The following is a 19365-nucleotide window of genomic DNA, read 5'->3' on the forward strand; positions in this document are numbered from 1 at the left end:
CAACACCCCCCTGTCTCCCCCCCCAGCTTTGGACATGAGTCATACTTTGGTTTTGCAGTGCATTGCTGTACATTTGAGTGTTTCAGCTTTTAGTGCTGTCTCCTCTAGATTTGGTAGTTCAGATAAGATTTAATGTACGTTGTGCAGCTACATTTTGGCTCAATTTTGCTCCTATTAAAAACAATGAGAAAACTAACCCTGACTTTAAAGAGCAGGATCAGCCCTTCAAATCAATCTCTTCTTTTCCTGTTAAATAATGTAACTTTACATTTTCCCAAATAAATCCCAATTTAAATTATTAAACCAGTCTTTTGTTTTTACCGTGGAAACTATTTTTTTTCTTTCAGGAAAGGGCTTAACAGCAGAACATATGTGGGATGCATTAAGAATCTGGAAATATCCCGCTCTACCTTTGACTTGCTAAAAAACTCGTATGGTGTGAGAAAAGGCTGCATACTGGAGGTAGGAAACTCTGGCAGCTCTGCTGGGTTGTTATACTCTGATTATTGCTGTATATTAAACAATGCATCAGTGTTTTGTGATTAAATGTAGAGAGTAGAAGTGTATTGATTTATTGATAAATTATCAGTTAGTCCACTATTGGTATTGTTCTTTCACACTGGACATCTCATAGGGGACAAAAGCTATCATTTATTTCTCTGCTTTTGCAAAACAGCCTATCCGTAGTGTTAGCATCTTGAATGATGGCTACATTGAGTTGCTACCTAAGTCCCTGTCTCCAGAATCAGAACTGATGGTAACTTTTGCTACTAAGAACAGTAGCGGCATCATCTTGGCTGGTCTCAGCAAAGGAATGGAGAAGCGACGACGCAGACAAGCACATTTGGTTGGTACTAACTGCTTTTAAACCTGAAATACTTTTTAACAACTTTGCTTCAACATGTCTTAGCACCTGTTTAGTTTAAGAATATAAAGTGGATAGCAATGCTAGAAAAAAATCCACTGGGGCGTGAGTAGGAAGTTTTTCTCAAGCAAATGACATCCACTCTTTCAGAATGTAAACTTTCATTACAAATTAAAAAAATATATCTAGCCCTGATGGTTGCAAAGAAAGTCTTCCAAATATGGGCCAAACGTAAACCAATGCAATGGCGTGTTCCTGATTCTGCAGACAGACAACTCCAATATCTTTGCTGCTGCTCATGGTTTTGCAGAATTGTGGCAGAGTGAAAACTGACCAGAGCATTGTTGATTTTGCTGCTGCTATGTGGACAGGTTGAAATTGAAAAGAATCAAGTCAGTTTCACCCTACTACTACTGAGAAAAGCTATGAACAGCAACAGAGACAGGCAGTGGGGAGGGAGACCCAGACACAGAGATTGGGTAGGAAGTAGAGTAGTGGAGGCACCCCAGACATCTGATTGTAGCAGCCAGGAGGCTGGTAGAAGGGTAGGATAGTAGAGACCCACTCAACCTACAACATTCAAGAGGCTCTGGAATGAGAGGGAGAACAGAGGGAGAGACAATGTTCCTTTCCCTTTCCAGCAGGAGGTGGTGGTTGTTGGATTAAAATTTATCAAACATCTGCTATCTGGAGGCTGGTATGAAAGATGGAGCTCCCAAGCAGCGTCCAAGGACAGCATCCCAGCTTCCTTTAGCACTATCATATGGGGATATAAAGGGATTGGGTTTTTACCTGAGCTTTTACCATGGACAGGGGGACTCCCAGCTTTCATGTCTCTTTAGTTAGAAGGCTTAGTTCTCTAGCTGTTATCTGTTCTCATTCACTGTCACGAGTGTTACAATGTTTGACTTGCAAACATTGCAGGGGCCAGTTTATATGTTTTGGTATTTTATTTTTGAATTGTTTCCATTGAAATTTAAAAAATAAACAAAACAAATAAATAAAATAAATGATGGATGTTTTCTTTTGGTTGTGGAGTTCATCAAAGTTTGTCTATAACACCTAAATTTGGTGGCAGATTTGACCAAATCACCCTTTTAGGTATTATTTATAGGGTATGAAAGAAAACAGAGTTGCAGTAAAAAAATTAATTGAATGATTAAATCTCCACAGCCCTTCTTTTCCATCATGCTGATTGATGGTCATCTTGCAGTGCATATTAATGCAGGAGACAGAGCAAGTACTAGAAAAATCATCCTCCAGCCTGCTAATGGAACATACAGTGATGGGCAAGAACATTCTGTCATCCTGATCCGGAATAAGAGGTACATGTGACTGTGAACAGTACCACTTGTTTAATTACTGTATGTCATTGTCAGTTCACCATGTTCCCTGAAGAACTGACTTAGCTAGCTCATTTCAGTGGAACAATCAGGGTTGTATGTTTCTGTTGTTAATGGAGGAGTCCTGATTTATATGGTAATTGCATACAGCCAGTGATTAAGTTGTGCATGAAAACTCCCTTGAAAGCTTTAGACAGTCTGGACCACCTGAGTAAAATGTACTAAATATTGCTAGAAAAAGTAGACAGTTAATTGACTATTTATTTATTTGACTAAGAAATATACATGTCCAATTTACTCCTGTAACTGGATTAGTTGTCACATTTATAAAGCTGCTCAACAAATCCATCCTACTAAATAATAAAATATTCTTCAAAGAACCTCTTTAGCTGTAAATGGTGTAGGTGGATTATCTTTGAATTATCTATGAATCTTTACATAGGCACGGGAACTAGGGTGTGTGTGTGGGGGGGGTGCTGCACTTACGCGGGGCTCTGCTCTTGGCCCCGCACCCAGGGTCCTGGCTGCCGGCCTGCACCCAGGGTTCTGCTCCCAGCCCCGCACACGGGGTCCCGGCTGCCAGCCCCATGCCGGGGGCTCTGCTCCCAGCCCCAGCTCTAGGGGACGGGAGAGGGGTGCAGACGGGAGTAAGGGGGCATGAGGTAAAAAATGTGGGGACCAGTGTTTTGCTGGCTTTCAGCACCCCCACTATAAAAATGTTCCAGAGCCACTGAATCTTTATTTCTTAGCACATGGCATTACTGAAGTTGAAATTGAAGTTCCTTTTGAATGATTTTCCGCTTCACCCTTTCAGGATGATAATAGTACAAGTGGATGAAAGTAATCCTGCAGAACTGAGACTTGGCTTGTCGTCAGAAATGAGCCCCATGAATATTTCCAACTTCTACGCTGGTGGGGTTCCAGCAGGAGAGGGCATTTCTGGGTTCAAGATGACAGGATCTTTTTACGGCTGTATTAGAAATCTGATCTTTAACATGCAGTAAGTCAGAGTGAATGGCAGCACTCTTTTGGAGAATGGAACTGCAGGCCTGTGCATTATAAAATATAAACTGTTGCTTTTGACTATAAGATCTCCAGCGCATGGACCATATCTAATTCCTTTTTTGTACTGTGGGCAAGCATAATGCCAGCACTCTGTAATAAATAGTAAAATACAAAAGAGATTAGTATCAAACTTGCATCAATGAGTATTGCTGGCCACATTTTCAGATATTCAGTCAGACTCAAAAGTGCCTTTAGTGCGTACAGATACATTGCACAAAACACATAGTTGGGTTCCGAGTGATCTGATTTGCATGCACAGATAAGATAATTGGCCAAGAAAACTGTTGCATGAATATTGTTGTGTAGAATTAGAGGATACTCTTTAATGATTTTTCTCCCACTGTGGTTAACCCTTTTGAAACATTTTCCACTGATGTGCAAGTCTTCACCCATTGACAAGTGGGTAAGTTCTTGTAAAGTACTTCCATCTACTCAGAGCCCTCTCTTTTGTAAACCCAGGCTTCTGGATTTCACCACTGCCGTGAGGTACGAGCATGTGGATATGGACAGCTGCTTGCTTTCAGAGAAGTCTAAACCTGCCATACAAGCAGAAGATATTGAGATTCAACCAGAACTGCAGCCTTTGCCAATTCCTCTGCGGCCTCTTACCAATTTTGAGAGAGTACATACTACAAACTTAGTGCATGGTGCCCCTGTCGGCAAAGTGAGTATTGAGGGGGGAGCAAGGTCTATCCTAGCTGAGTTTTTGTTAACCCCAAATACAGAGCCATACGCTTACTTCCCTTCTTGAAAAGATGGTTTGTAAGGGAAAAAGCAATGGTATATCATACTATACCTCTGTACAGCAGTCACTTCTGGGCCTTACACCTGGAAGGCCAGGAGGAAGGGAAATTGGCAGTTAAGCATGCCAATGATCAGCCACCTGTACACTTGCAACTGAGGAGTTCTGCATCAAAAAAGTGGGATACAGCCCTCAAGGCAGGTGAAGTTAGAGAGTAGTTGCTATTCTTGGCGTGTTCTCCTGCCAAAGTGGATCTGTGCTGAGATTTGCAGTGCAAATTAAAGTTGATTGAATCAATGTTATGTCACCATGAAAAACTCAGTGGTCATGTGCATACAGTTGCTAGCCCCTGCGGTGCTTTCATTGCTGAGGAGCAAGCCTAGACCATTGTGGAGGCACAGGATCAATAATCGTATCACAGTCTTTCCCTGGGAGTCGTGGGTCTATGTGTAGTTCGCACAATACCCGTGTGTGCTGCATTCCCAAGAACATGATGCAGCATTACCTTTCTCTTTCTGGAGCGGTACATCTTTATGACTGAGTGTTTCCTGAGTGTCTGGTAATCATTTTTATTTGGGAGGGAGACATAGGTTTTGTGGCTTTTATACCACAGGCCTATAAAAAGAAATGCTGAGCCGTCTGAGACCTGCAGTATAATTTTGTTTCATGCTCTGATTCAGAGCTATTGATGCTCTGAATATATGAGAATATCTCCACCAAGAGTAGCTAAGGAATTTCACACCAAAATTCTACTCTGACCTCCCCGTGACAAAGGCTGAGAAACTAATGAATAAGTAAACTGGAAGTAAATTAATAAATCAAAAGCTATAACACCTAACTAGCGGAGACTTTTGTGTTAGTGCTGTGAAGCAGGGTCTAGTCATTATAACTAGTTTCCTTTGTACCTGCCAAATGTCCCAACCATCTGAGAGGTCAGGCGATTGCTATTACAGTACTAGCCACATTTTTCCAGTGTGGCAGTTGCACACGGAGCAAACAGCACAGTTAGGTCGCCATAAAAGAGTGCTACCTAAGCAACAAAATATTTTAATACCTCTTGTGGAATATTCTCTTTAATGAAGCTCTTTCATTAACAGGGACAGTGTGCACAGGATTCAATACCAGATCATGTTCCTGGTGCCCACCAGTTTGGCCTTGCTAAAGGGAGCCACATAGTACTGCTTTTTAATCAGTCTACCGTCAGAAGGAAGTAGGTATATCTTGAATTACACATGACACATAGTCTTGCCTTTAGGTGCATAAAAGAGAACAATCTCGATGAAGGAGTGGGGTAGCAGGGTTTCTCCCCAAACCCAGCGTCAGACCGTGCCTCTGCCTTAGTTTCTTTCCTCTGCCATTATCAACTAAAGCACCACACCTGGTGGATTGTAACTATGCTACTCTCCCAGGATCTTCTTTAGTAACATAAATTAATAGTTTAACTCAAAATCAGAGTCTCCCAGACTTCCTCTTCAGGCATAGCAGTCCTTTGTGCCCCTTGTGGGCTTCTAAATCTCTCACAGGGTTTTCCTCCCCCCCCACAAAAATATTCCAGCCAGGTCTTATTCCAGAAACTTCTTCCCCAATTCCCTCTGGATCCCCTGCAGGAGCCCTCTTCTGCACTCACTCCTCCGACCACCTGCCCTGAGAGCTAAGGAGAGTCCCCCTGCTCAGTTTTTCCACCAGTAAGCTGGTTTCCAGCCTTCCCACCCGGCTCTTATATACACTCCCTAGATATCTGTCTATGTGCTAAGAAGCATCTCCCTGATCTTTTCAGTCTCTCCCTGAGCTCAGGCTTCTCTATATATCCCAGCAGGCCTGGCTATGAGTCACAGGCTTCTACCAGGTTAGCCCAGGACTTATTTCCTTCACCTGGAGAGGTGGGCGGAGCCTTTCACAAGGTGCAGCTGAATCCAATCCCCTTAAAAGAGCCCACTCACCCTGTGACAAGCTGTTTGTGTGTTTCTGATATATGGTATTACTTTTTATTGTGGAATCTCTATTGGTCATGCTTTCAAACATCTATAGTCGGTTATCATTTGCTTTGGTCCTTTTTAAACCAATAACTTTTAGCCTTAAGGGAAGTTTTCTATCTCTATAAAACAAGGATTTGAAAAATATTCTATTTTTATTGTCTAGACTTTCTATCCAGCTGAATCTGAGAACCTATGCCTCTAGTGGCCTGATTTACTACCTGGCTCACCAGAACCAGATTGATTATGCAGCCCTTCAGCTTCATGGGGGACAACTCTATTTCTTATTTGATCTTGGGAAAGGAAAAGCAGTAGCCTTTCACCCGGCTGCCATCAGTGATGGCAAATGGCACACGGTAGGTACCCAAGAGGCTTGAACTCCCCTGCAATCAATTTTGCTTGCCTTAGCCACACATTAGTGTGAGTGTTTGCACGCAGGACTTGGCCACTGTTCTGAAATAATTCGAATACCTGAATAATGAACTTCTCTTTTTTTATTCTTATTAACGGTGAAGTGAGTCCTGCACCTCGTAGCCTATAAAGTACTTCAGCTTATTCAGAGACAATTACTTAACAAAAAGAGGGGTAATAAACCAAAGCTGCAATCATCCCTTCTATGGGAAAATCCTTCAGAGTGGCCTGGAAACTCTGAGTTTACCCACATGGAGTTGTAAGGATTAGGGCTACTCAGGGCTGGAGTACACCGAACCCCTAAGGTGCCAGTAACATGCACCATGTAACATGTACCATGATTTGGAGGCAAACATTGTAGGTGCTTCAACAGCTAGGCCTTCTGGTGCTAGCCCTTGTGGATTCGAATAATCACCCAGACATGTGGTTAAGGGAAAGGGGTATTTAACTAGGTCGGAAAGGAAAGGGAAAGGTTGCAAATACCATAGGTACAGAGGCTTAAACAGCTACAGTTCAAAGAGAACAGTAGCAGTTCTTGTTAGAGCCCTGGGACAGTCCAGTCGAGTCAGGGATCTTCATTCCTAGTGCCTGGGTCTCTCTCCAGTCCAGTCTCTATTCAAGCAAATAGGAGCTTGCAGGTTTCCAGGCCAGGCTCAGTTAGTGTCTCTGATTGGGACCTTGCTGCACTGGCTCCCTGCCCAGCCATTGTTGCTCCCCCATAAGCCCTATACAGATCTACGCCCAGCTATAGTGTCTGGCAGACACAGCTTGTTCCATACACGGCTCTGCCCACAGTTCCTGGGGGGGGCGGTCCTATCTGCACCCAGCTTCTCTGCAGATCCTCGCTAGTCGTTGCTGCTTCCCAAAGATGCCTAGTCATTTCCTCGTTCAGGGTCCTTCCTCCTACCCGGCCAGGAGAAAGGGGATGTGCAGTGGGTAGGGAGTTGATAGGAAATGTAGTCCCTGCTTAGCAGGTTCATCACAGAATTTTCTGCAGATTCCTCCATCAAGGAGCAGGGGTTGGTGCAATGTAGAGAAAGCGCGTGTGTTGGCCACAGATGTCAGAGAATCCAATGGAGATTCCTTGTATCTCTATACCTTGCCTCTCTCTCTGGTTCCCTGCCAGCAGAGGTCCACTGGACCCCTTTGTCTCTGAGAGGCTCCTCCCTTTGTGAGGAGGTTGGGTTCCACTCTGCACTGGAGCTACACACAAAGGTTAGGACTAACTCTGTCAGCATTCAATTTAGCGTGAATTTTCCTTGAGTCTGGTGGGGAAGACAATATACATCTCATTAGTCCTTGCCCTTCTTCTCCGTGCCTGGAGACCTGAGGGGGCTTCTGTGGGGATGGGTGGCACAGAGGTGCCACCTTCCACATCCAGCCTGGGAATCCTCAGAATATTGTCTTGCATGCCTAATACAAGTAGAGCAACAAACAACATAAGCTACCACACAAAGAAAGCAAAGATGAGCTACAGTCAGAGACCCCAGAGATGAGCTCTAGTGTATGTTGAGAGGCAGAATATTCCAGAATTATGGTCCCCATCAGCAGTTTTGAAGCTGTCTTAAATATAACTAAAATAGACTAGTTATTTTATTCAATGCATTAAATACTAATAGTAAGACCTTGAAATGCACTCGCAGGACAATAGGCAATCAGTGCAGGCCATGGAGTGTTTGAGTGTCAGTTATTTGGGGATGAAGCGGTAATGCTGTTGCGTTCTGAAATAACCTCAACTTGTGGGTGACTTCTAAGAGTAACTCTAAATACAGCATGCTAACGCAATCTAGGCTCTGAAATCATCTTCAGAAATGGATCTTACCCACTCTTATTGTGGTCAGCAGGTTGATACAAACTTTGCTATTTCTTTTAGGTAAAGACAGAGTATGTTAAACGAAAAGGCATAATCACCGTCGATGGACAGGAATCTGCAACAGTTAATGCTCTGGGAGATGGTAACACGTTGGATGTGGAGGGGAAGCTCTATCTGGGAGGGCTTCCTTTAGATTATACAGCTAGAAATATTGGAAATGTAAGATTTATTTTGAAAATATCTTTGTTAAGAATGTATAAGAGATAACCCAAATGGTTCATAGCATAAGCTAAGCCCCAACTATCAGGGGTTAGGAAGCATAATTTTCCAGTACAGGTTTCTTTCACCTTTCTCTATAGCATCTGGTACTGGTAACTTCACACTTACCTCTTCCATAATTGGACTTACTGTATACAGGCTAACAAAGCTGTTAACACGTTGAATCTGTAATTTAATCAAAACAATGGTTAGAAATACTAGTGATTTTCATAATAACGTACTGAAGCAAATTCAAGCGCCTTTAATTTATGGGCTTGTTCTCTGTTCCCGATAATGGCAATGGCAAACCCCTCATTTATTTGCATCAGAGCAGGAGTAGGCCCCTCAAGCATGTGTCTTTGACTATTAGCATTTCTAGGCAGTTTTCTGTTTTGATAAACTCTTATCTATTTTTACTGCTGTAAGGCATCATATACATTTGCGGCACTTTATAAATAATTATGTTGGTGCTTTAAATCCCCGAATGTTCTCTTCAGAGAATCCTTAATTTACAGTGATGTCAGACATTGCTGTGAGAGATCAGCCTGCAGTTTGCCTAGGGTGACCAGACAGCAAGTGTGAAAAATCAGGACATGGGGTGGGACGTAATAGGAGCCTATATAAGAAAAAGACCCAAAAATTGGGACTGTCCCTATAAAATTGAGACATCTGGTCACCCTAAATTTGCCTTATGTATTAACTGTTATATCTCACTACGCTTAGGTCACTCACAGTATCCCTGCATGCATTGGCAGTGTGATGATTAACAACAAGCAACTCGACAAAGAGAGCCCTGTCTCCATCCTTGCTGTGAATAAATGTTATGCAACAGCACAGGAAGGCACTTTCTTTGATGGAAGCGGGTTTGCTGCTCTAGGTAAGTGTCATTAATAGAATCAGTAGCTTATTGAATTAGTGCTCATGAAAACACATCAATTTTATGTCTAGATGCAACGAACATAATTAAATGACACTTCATTCAACTATTGTGTATTCTGGGTATCTATTTCTAACTGACTCCTTCCCCCTTTATGTCCAAGACTGCCCCCTGCCCACTTGCTAATGATCTGGCAGTCTGCAAAGGAGTCTCTGACACAAGTAAAAGACCTAACTCTTCTCCAGCTGAGAAAAGAAACAGTGCGGTGTGTGTGTGTGTGTGTAAGAGTTTAAACTGGTGTAATTTAAAGGCTGAAGAATCAGAAGATATAAGGGAGTAAATTTGAAAAAGGGTAGGGCTCACTTTTCACTTTTCCCATAGATGCTGGAACTGGGGGTGCTGCCACACCTCCTGGCTTGAAGTGGTTTCCATCCTATACAGGGTTTACAGTTTGGTTCAATGGCTTTCAGCACCCTTACTATACAAATTGTTCCAGCACCTCTGACTTTTTCTGTTTCCTCAACATATTGAACTACACCAGTGTAAACTCCCTTAGATCTACTTAAGCCCAGTGTACTGATGTAAGAGTCTAAATGCGTGAAAGGGAACTTCATCGCATGTAAGGGAATTTTAACTCTCACCACTTTACACATAGTTTTTGAATTTGGATTATAGTCTACAAACAGCTTTCCAGAGCCTCAGCAAAAACCCTGTCCATTCAGGGTAATTAACATGCCTATGAATTATTACATGTACTATTGATTACTTGTCACAGTTCAGGGCAACTGCACTTGTATTCCCCCTCCATGCAATGGCACCCACTCTTAGGGTACGTCTGCACTGCACTCTCCTTACACCAGTTTATAGAGTATAAATACTGCATGCTCCCCTAGCATGGGTACAAATAGTAGGGTAGATGGTGAGGCACTGCTTAGGGGAGTAAAGACATGCTTAAACCCTGTGGATAGGTACCCTATACATCTCTCTACACACCCATGCAGTGCTGTTCTTAGCAGTATGGTGTCCTGTGCCACACCACTGATGGGAATCTTTCCTCACTGCAGGGAAAGGCTCAGGCAGTGGGGAAAGGCTTGTTGCTGCTGGAGCTTTTCCATGCTGTCTGCTTGCTGCCAGTCTTTCATAAACAGCTTCATTGCTCCCAGTGATAAGTTACCAAATGATTTTATCTAAGCAAATACATTTATTCTTCGGGTAAAAGCATTACAGAAAAATAACATCTTAAAAATACTAAAGCGCACACACACACACACACACACACGTTTACCAGAAATCACTCCCACCATTTCCATAAGGATTCCGGCCTGTGTCAGTCCTTCGAACCCTTCCCTAAGGATTGGGACCCTCCCTTTGGACAGAGGGTTCTGTCTGTTTGCTGCATCAGAAAGAAGCCCTTGCATCAGTTTAAACTCTGGCTTTTTATTCAAAAGTCTTTTCTTTGTCTGTTGGCCTCTGGAGAATCCACTTTGAACTAGTATAGGCAAGCCTGCCACAGGAGTTGGTGCCTCTCCGGGGGTGTTTCAACCTTAGAGAATTTGCCCACTGTTCTTAGTCTGGAGGGGCTGTGGAATTCCTACCCCATGGAATTGCATACAATCCCTGGCCCACAATGATACATAAACTCAGTACAATACAAAGATATTGCAGAACATTGCCATATCGGTCACATGCCTAATCTTTTACTTTATGCTTATCATTTATTTTTCAGTGAAAGAAGGTTATAAAGTCCGATCTGATGTGAACGTTACATTTGAGTTCCGCACCATGGCTATGAATGGAGTTCTTCTTGGAATCAGTAGTGCTAAAGTAGATGCCATTGGACTGGAGATTGTGAATGGCAAGGTGGGTTGCATAGGTAGGGGACACTCACTAGGGAAGTTGAATTTAGGGTTAGTTCTCCAAGGCTTGTGCAAAATGGGAAAGTCGGGCGTGCTGAGCATTACATCAGTAATAAGTGATGAAACCAAAAGACCAGAAGACAATGTGATAGAAACAAAGATGTTGCTGTGATTCATAAATACAACATGTAATCTGGGGCAAACTTTTGGTCACAAGGAAGGTGGGTTCATATCATGATGTTCACCACAATGTGAAGCAGCACAGGGACTCCTCATCCTATAATTACTGACCATAGTACTTATGTCAGCCTGAAGAGTTTGTGCTTTCCTTTCTAGTTGGACTAGCTACTATACTGTGTATGTTGTTTGCTTGACCAGCAATACCTTTCGTATATGTCGGTACTCTTTTCAATTAAGCTAAACTTGCCCTTACTCAAGAACGCTCTTGCAGAAAGTATTTAGCTGCTGTGTCTTAGCAAGAATTTTGTTAGCATAGGTTGAAAGTCCTATTGTTATTCTGAGATGAGAAATTGTCAGGAAATGGAATGAGTCACCATTCAATCATTTTCTTTTAAAGTGAGACTGAAGAGCTTGGAGGAAAGTGTATATATAAGAAAGTTGGCTTAAGTTTCCCTGTTTCTTTTGCTAGAAGTCTTATTTATTTATAAAGCTAATTTATAAATCCCATCAATTTAATTTTACTTAGGAAAAGAAAATAGTACAAGTTTTAGTCCCCTTTTTGGCGACAGTTAAAACAAAGGAGAACTGTAAATCTCTAAAACAGGATTAATGTAAACTGATGAGGCCTTTTAAATTGAATTAAAAACAAATTCTGTGATTACTTTTCAAATATAAATTATATTTTTGAATTATATTTTTTCTGGACAAAGCTAAAAGCTAACAACATTATTTAAAACTTTTCAGTGAGTCTGCCTAATGATACTTCAGCAGTGAAGAGAAGCATAAGCCAGCTCAGAATAACAGAACCCAAAGAAAACACAATGGCTGTTTGAACCAAGCCATCTCATAAGCACTATTGTAATTTACAGGAAATATTTTTCCATTAAGTGTTTTTTTCTTTTATGGAGGTGGAGGCTTTTATGCCTTTATCTGAGACATGGGGGCTGGTGGGAGTGTCCACCACTATTTTCCCCCCCATGCATACCCTCATCCTTAAGGCTTCATGTTCCAACTATCATCTCTTCAATTGTATTGGAATGGACACTTAGTGAACATACGGGAAAGCGGTAGCATTACCAAAGTATCGTTAGGTTTTTGAGAGTCCCAAAGCTAGTGGGAAAAGTGGGGATTTACAGGGAAGAATCAGGGGATATGTATATAAAAACATCTCTTTATTTAAATAGATTAAAAAGAGAAAAAATCGCCAACTACAAAAATGACCTAATTTAAGGAGTTATCTGCTCATTTGCACCATGAATAAATAAGTAGTCTAAGCTCACTGCACGAGCTAGGCTTCTGCCTCCTCATGTTAATCCCAATAGTGCCCAGGCTCTCTTGAGAGGGAGCCTGTGACTATTCAGCTCAGCCCTCTCTGTACATCAGGAAATTTCTCATTATCTGCTACCCAGACAATTTAAAATCTTCCTCATCCAAGAAAAAAGAACCAACTTACATGTAATGCCGTTGACTAGGGAGCTCATCACCCTAGTACAATGGAATAACAATTCCTTATCCCACACTCCAATTTATCCATTTGCCGACAATGCTCCCAACAAAAATTGCTTATCTAAATATTGAAGATTTCCTAGAGCTGGCTATGCCTGAAGTCAAGAGTTCCTACCTTTTTTACGGGTACAAAAATGCCCAGCTGCTAGCCATGCCTCCATTATAGGGAACTGCAATCTTTATGGTTACTGCTCCGGGTAATTAACTGTGTTCCGGGTCTCACTGGTCATTATGATTCAGAAAGCTGCACAGAAAGTATCTTGCAGCAATCAGTACATAGTTGCCCACTTCCCCTGTACAAAATAAATACATTGCTTTTAAATACATTGCTTTTAAATATTTCCCCCAATTTGCCCTTGTTTGGGGGTAATATTTACATGTTTGAGCGTCAACACAAAAAAGATGTTTTTTAATCTGTTTAAACAAGAAAAGAAAAATGAAAAAGAAATAGAACCATACATTCATACATATGTATCCATACACACATTGGCACTGACCTAGTGGTTTCCCATCCTATACATAACTGCTGCCCCATTGAAGCAATTACTGGACATGATGGTCTTAGTACTCCAGTGTAAATCAGGTGTAATGCCTATTAAGTCAGTGGAAGTACACTGGTGTAGAAGAACCAGTCCCCATATTCATAGCAAACATTTCTATCCCAAATAAAGAATGCCTAACTTGTTGAATGTATCCTGGTTAGGTTTAGAAAATATTTTAATAAGGATTAAACTCCATCTATTAAATTGATTGTTGTGCTTTGGTTAATCATCAGTCATTTATTTAAAAAAAAAAGAACTCTTTGCAGCAGCATGAATGTGCTTTTATTCAGTCAAATTGCTCCACATGTGCTTACTGTCTGTGTCATTATTGGCATCTGGTTATTTGTTCAGGTTTTGTTCCATGTCAACAATGGAGCTGGCAGAATAACAGCCACATATGAACCACGAGGTGCAAATAGCTTATGTGATGGAAAGTGGCACAAGCTTCAAGCAAACAAAAGCAAACATCGCATTGCTCTGATGATTGATGGGAATTTGGTTCAGGCTGATAATCCCCACATCCAGTCAACATCTGCAGATACAAACAATCCCATTTATGTTGGAGGCTATCCAGGTATGTACGGTAGTATTTCTCTCTCACTAAATAGCTAACTAGGCAGTTCACAAACTGCATAGACCATAATAATTTAGTGAATGTAATGTGAGATCACAGCTATGCTAAGAGCCTATTAACTTTTTTGAGTCTCTGGAATTTACTTTGTTGAGGATGGGTTAACTCCAGTCATGAAAAATTGATTCTGGCAGAAATTCTTTTAATATGGATTTATTGAACTAGATCAATTGAACTTGGCACAAGAAGGTATACATTTACACGTCCCTGCCAAGTCTCAACCCTAACACTGGAGGAGAGTTGTACCTTTTGAAATACTTCCCTCCCTTGGGAATAGGGCCACTTTTCAATCTGAGGTGACACAGGATCCTTACTTGCGGAGCATCTTGTGAGGGTGTGCTGTATTAACGGGTATATCAAGGCATTCCCCCTCGCCCCACCATCTGTGTAGGCATTTATACCACACTCACCCCCACTTGTTGTGGCCATGCTACATGGCTAGGACGATGCATTATGGGGCTCTGCTTGTCCTCTGAGATCCCTCCCTCTCTGCAGTGGAGGGGAGGTTGCCAACTACTTGGTGTGACACTTTCTCTGGGCGGCTGGAACTGCGGGTGACCTTGTTACCGCTCTGCCTTAGTAAGAGAGAGACTTGCTGATGCTAAGCTGAATGACAGCTCTCAGTAATTCCCATTTGTTAGGCACCCCAGACAGATTTCTCAGGAGTCTGCCAGCCCTTACTTTGCCTTGCAGGTAAAGCTTGGTACACCCCAGAGCCCGAGCCCCCTTGAAGAATGCTCCTCCTTGGTATCCAGCCCCTTCACTGGACACTCACAGTAATTACCAAGTCTGCTGCCTCCAAAGAGACAGTGTACACACTAGGTTACACACCAGCATTCACACTTTGCTTAATGTTACAGCACTGAGACAAACTTGTTTACCAACTCTGCCTGGTTACTTGGTTTAAACGTATTTTTAATACACACATGCAACTCTTGCATTACACCCGCATGTAAATCTCACAGTGCTTATGATTAAGGCTGCGCGTCTGTCACAGAAGTCACAGATTCCATGATTTTCCGTGACCTTCGTGACTTCTGCAGCTGCTGGTGCTGGCTCAGGGGCTGCCTGAGCAGGGGCAGCCCTGGGCCAGCAGCAGCAGTTTGGGTGTGTGGGAGGGGGCTCAGGGCTAGGGGCAGGGGTTGGAGGCCCTTACCTTGGGGTGGAGGGCTCCCACTGGCATGACCCTGCAGCTTCTAGGTGGCGGAGAGGCCGGGGGGAGCTCCGCGCTGCCTGTGCCCACAGGCCCCGCCCCCGCAGCTCCTATTGGCTGCAGTTCCTGGCCAATGGGAGCTGCAGCAGCCAGCGCTTGTGTCCCTCCGCTGCCTAGGAGCTGCAGGGATGCAGAGCCTGGTAGGGAGCCCCTGCCTCCCCCCCCCCCCCCCCCCCCCTTACATGACATTTTTGATAGATAAATACTATGACAAGAATGTGTTAGATGTAGTGAGTTAGGAGTTGCCCTTACAAGACCGTGACACCTTTACAGTTGGAACTGAGGTGGTCATACTTGCGTCTGTGAGGGACTGTTTCTACAGGCCAAGATAGACACCGGGTGTAAATTTATCTCTAAGTCTCATTTGCTCTGCACAATTTCCTTTTTCATATAAATATTTATTGCCATTAAATTATAATGCCAAGAAAAATAGAGTTTAGTGCTTTTAAGATTAAACTGTACTGTAGGCCATAATTTGGGTTAGGCCAAATTTTGCATTGAATTTATCCATTAAAAAGATTACATTTGTAACATCAGAAAATTGGCTACTTTGCAAGCAGGGTGAATATATTTATTTGTAGCTTTTTAATACCTTATACTTCTATTGAGCCTGAATAGATGTCAGACGATGATGAATTATTAAACAAAGTGGGAAATGCCCACGTAAATTGATCTCTGAAACAGTAGTTATTATTAGAACAGATAGGCCTGTGACAGGTTGGACCCTTTTGTCGTCCATTGGAAAAACACTGGCATTCCAACAGGGGTTGGGGGGTTCCAGTACCATAGAATCATAGAATATCAGGACTGGAAGGGACCTCAGGAGATCATCTAGTCCACCTTGCTGCTCAAAGCAGGACCAATCCCCAGATAGTTTTGCCCCAGATCTCTAAATGGCTCCCCCTCAAGGATTGAACTCACAACCCTGAATTTATCAGGCCAATGCTCAAAGCACTGAGCTATCCCTCCCCTCCAGGTGGCTCAGTCACATGTCTCCGGGCAGGGTCGTAGGGTCGTAGCAGCCAATACTTGTAGGCTATCTTGAGCGTCCACAGGAAGACTAAACTCTTCCACAGTCCTTTGTTGTCTTGCTGATGGGCCATCAGCCCTGTCTGGCTTTGCATTGTTGTACCGAAGGGCTAGTTGTGCGTGACACCCAAAGTAGCACATCTGAAATATAGATACATGGTCAATATTCCTAACTTCAGATACAGAAATGAGACGGGAATACGAACTGGATAATCACATTCAGTAAATCATAACCTTTCCAATGATATCTTACATGAGCCATCTTACACAAAGTATATGTTATGCCATATCCATATCATAAGCATATTTCCATAAAGAATAGGGAGTGTAACGTCACTAGGCCTATTTGTTATGAAGAGTTTCGATTGATGAAATCTACAGAGCAAATATGACTTTTAAGCATTTGGAAAGCTTTAGGAATAATACTTTGCACTTGTACAGAACCATGTGTGTTGGAGCTCAAGATAGTTTACAGCTATTAATGAATGACTCCATCAAACATGGCTACTGCTTGATCTCCTAGGATTCCATGGAAGGTTTTATGGGGGTTATGTTTGTTTAAATGGTGCTAATGCAATAGTAATTGTTCCTCTAGCAACATTCCTCTTGGAAATATGTATCATAGGTGCAGAGAAGGGAGAAATTCACCCACCATAGTGCTGCAGTAAGCATTCAGTGCACTGTTTCACCTCTTGCATCATGCAATAGAGCTGGTCTCTGTAAACAGTTCCATGTAGTTCAGCATGAAGGGATGGACTGGGGGAGTGACTAAGGCCAAGGAGGACAAGGTTATCCAGATCTAGCAGCTGCAATGTCCTGGTAGAAGATATACTGGGCTCCAAACCAGCTTGTTCTGTAATAGTGATTGTGGCATGGCTATCGCCTCCCTTCCCGCGGGCTGAGGTGGTTTCTTTCCCCTACTGCTGACTGGATTGCCCGTCTAGTTTGGCTGGTGCAAACCATGTGGCAGTTTTTGAAAACTATAAGCCTGAGCATGCAAGCAAAGAGCACTTCCTGAGTTGTCTGAGCATCCTCAACTCCCACTGATGCTGGGATAATCTGGTGCTCTGCTGGCCCTATTTTTATGTCCAATGATTTTTATTAATAACTTCTAAGCCTGGCACTTGCTATCATTCTTCACATGCAGCTTCCGTCCCCTTCCAATAGAAGCAGATTCTAGGTATTTCATATTTTCTTTTTCAGCTGATTTGAAGCAAAATTGTCTGACAAGCAAGAGCTCGTTTCATGGGTGCTTGAGAAACCTTAAGCTGATTAAGGGCCAACAGGTAGAATCCTATGACTTCAGTCAAGCCTTTGACCTGCGTGGCGTGTTTCCTCATTCGTGCCCTGGGGCTGAGCACTAAACTTCAGAGAAGGATTTTGGGATCGAGATGGGTTTTTAAATTTCTTAATGAAGAGGTGATTTTTTTTTTATGAGAACCCCAGGGGTCTGTTACTTTCCAACTCAGGACAAATATGTTTTAGAAGAAGTTCTGTGCTTATATTTTTTAACTAAAACCGTTTTATACAACCAATACCTCTGCTAAAATGTTAACAGCATTAATTGGGTATTTTTCTTTTTTGGAAACTTTATTAATCCGTGTTTACAAGGCGTGTTCTGTTTGCTTGACAGTATTTCGTTGTATTTTATATTGGTCTTTTATAATAAAAATAAATTTGGACCAATATTCATTGTATTATTTCATGTGGTGTAGTAGTTGTACATTTTAATTGTAAGAAAAGAACCAGCTACTATGACGTGCAATACACAAGAAGATACAGTCATCCAGCAGAAGGCACAGGAAGCTAATGGCATAATTGTGACGATATAAAGCAAATAATGCTAGTATATAGAGTGCGACTTAACAGATGACTGGAATCCTCCTATTTATGTTTTCTCTTTCATATTTGTTTTCTCTGTTAGCTTTTATTCCATTCCATTTTGCTCAATACCAAACATTTAAGGTTCCTGCCATCCCTTAGTCAGTATAGAAGGGGAGTTATAGATTGGCTGAAATGTCACATGGTCAGTCGGTGCACAGGCAGCAACTGCATGGTGTGGAGAAACGTGCACCATACTGTGCATGGTAAACCAGACACCTCATTTCCCATGCCAAAGGGAACAGAGACTAGGTTCTGCATTTCAGGCAATGGTGTTGAATACTAATCCACATTGAACAGCACAGCAGCTATTTCCTTTGGAAGCCAGTGTTGGGGTTGGGGGTCCATATGGTGCCTTGCAACTCCGCAGATCTTAGGCTGCTGAGTAAGTCTGCACTTTTTGAGTGGCCCTCTCACACCTATGGTTTGCCTAGTGCATTTTCCTCTGCCTGCATTCAATACTTTGCTTATGTGTTGAAGCAATGGGACCTAAGCTGATGTTTTTGGGATACCTATTCACACTAACCTAAGCAGAGAGAACCAATTCATTTCACTGACTAGATCACTGAACAGTCATCAGATGGTAATGACTTGTGATTCCCAGGATCATGGGCTTTGCTCTCAACCATGGATCTACTGTAGATATGCAAGCTTCTTTATTATGTAACTCTCCTTTGTATTGTTTAAAAAAAATCTTTGTTTGCCTTCTAACATTTTGTTTGGATTTCTCCTTATTCATTTTGGGCCTAATTCTGCCACTTATTTAAAAGTTGGTGAAAGCCTGACTCTACTGAAGTCAATGGCCAGTGAGGCCAGGATTTCAGCCTGTTAGCAATATCTTACTCCCTAGGTAGTCTAATGGGACAGTTGTGGAGCAGAGCAAGAGTCGGCAACCTTTGGCAACTGCTGGCAGGCCATGAGACATTTTGTTTACATTGACCGTCTGTGGGCATGGCTCCCCCTGCAGCTCTCAGTGGCTGTGGTTCACCATTCCCGGCCAATAGGAGCTGCGGGAAGCAGTGGCCAGCATGTCCCGGTGGCCCGTGCCACTTCCCGCAGCTCCCACTGGCCGGGAACGGCGAACTGCAGCCACTGGGAACTGCGGGGGGCTGTGCCTATGGATGGTCAACATAAACAAAATGTCTCGTGGCCCGCCAGGGGATTACCCTGATAGGCCATG

General features: G+C 42.6%; 1 protein-coding gene across 1 annotated transcript in view; it reads left to right on the forward strand.

Annotated features, from left to right (window-relative positions):
- LAMA1 (laminin subunit alpha 1) overlaps positions 1–17990 on the forward strand; it is a 145775-nt gene extending 127785 nt beyond the window's left edge. The window contains exons 52-63 of the mRNA XM_005303098.5: positions 348–462; positions 677–847; positions 2039–2190; positions 3023–3208; positions 3733–3937; positions 5113–5225; positions 6155–6344; positions 8273–8431; positions 9194–9347; positions 11074–11207; positions 13783–14005; positions 17508–17990. Of these exons, the coding sequence (XP_005303155.2) occupies positions 348–462; positions 677–847; positions 2039–2190; positions 3023–3208; positions 3733–3937; positions 5113–5225; positions 6155–6344; positions 8273–8431; positions 9194–9347; positions 11074–11207; positions 13783–14005; positions 17508–17668 (1963 nt within the window). The 3' untranslated portion in view covers positions 17669–17990. The remainder of the gene's footprint in view (positions 1–347; positions 463–676; positions 848–2038; positions 2191–3022; positions 3209–3732; positions 3938–5112; positions 5226–6154; positions 6345–8272; positions 8432–9193; positions 9348–11073; positions 11208–13782; positions 14006–17507) is intronic.
- Positions 17991–19365: the final 1375 nt, after the last annotated feature.

The sequence above is a fragment of the Chrysemys picta genome, chromosome 2 (genome assembly GCF_011386835.1).
Source record: "Chrysemys picta bellii isolate R12L10 chromosome 2, ASM1138683v2, whole genome shotgun sequence".
Lineage (NCBI taxonomy): Eukaryota > Metazoa > Chordata > Testudines > Emydidae > Chrysemys > Chrysemys picta.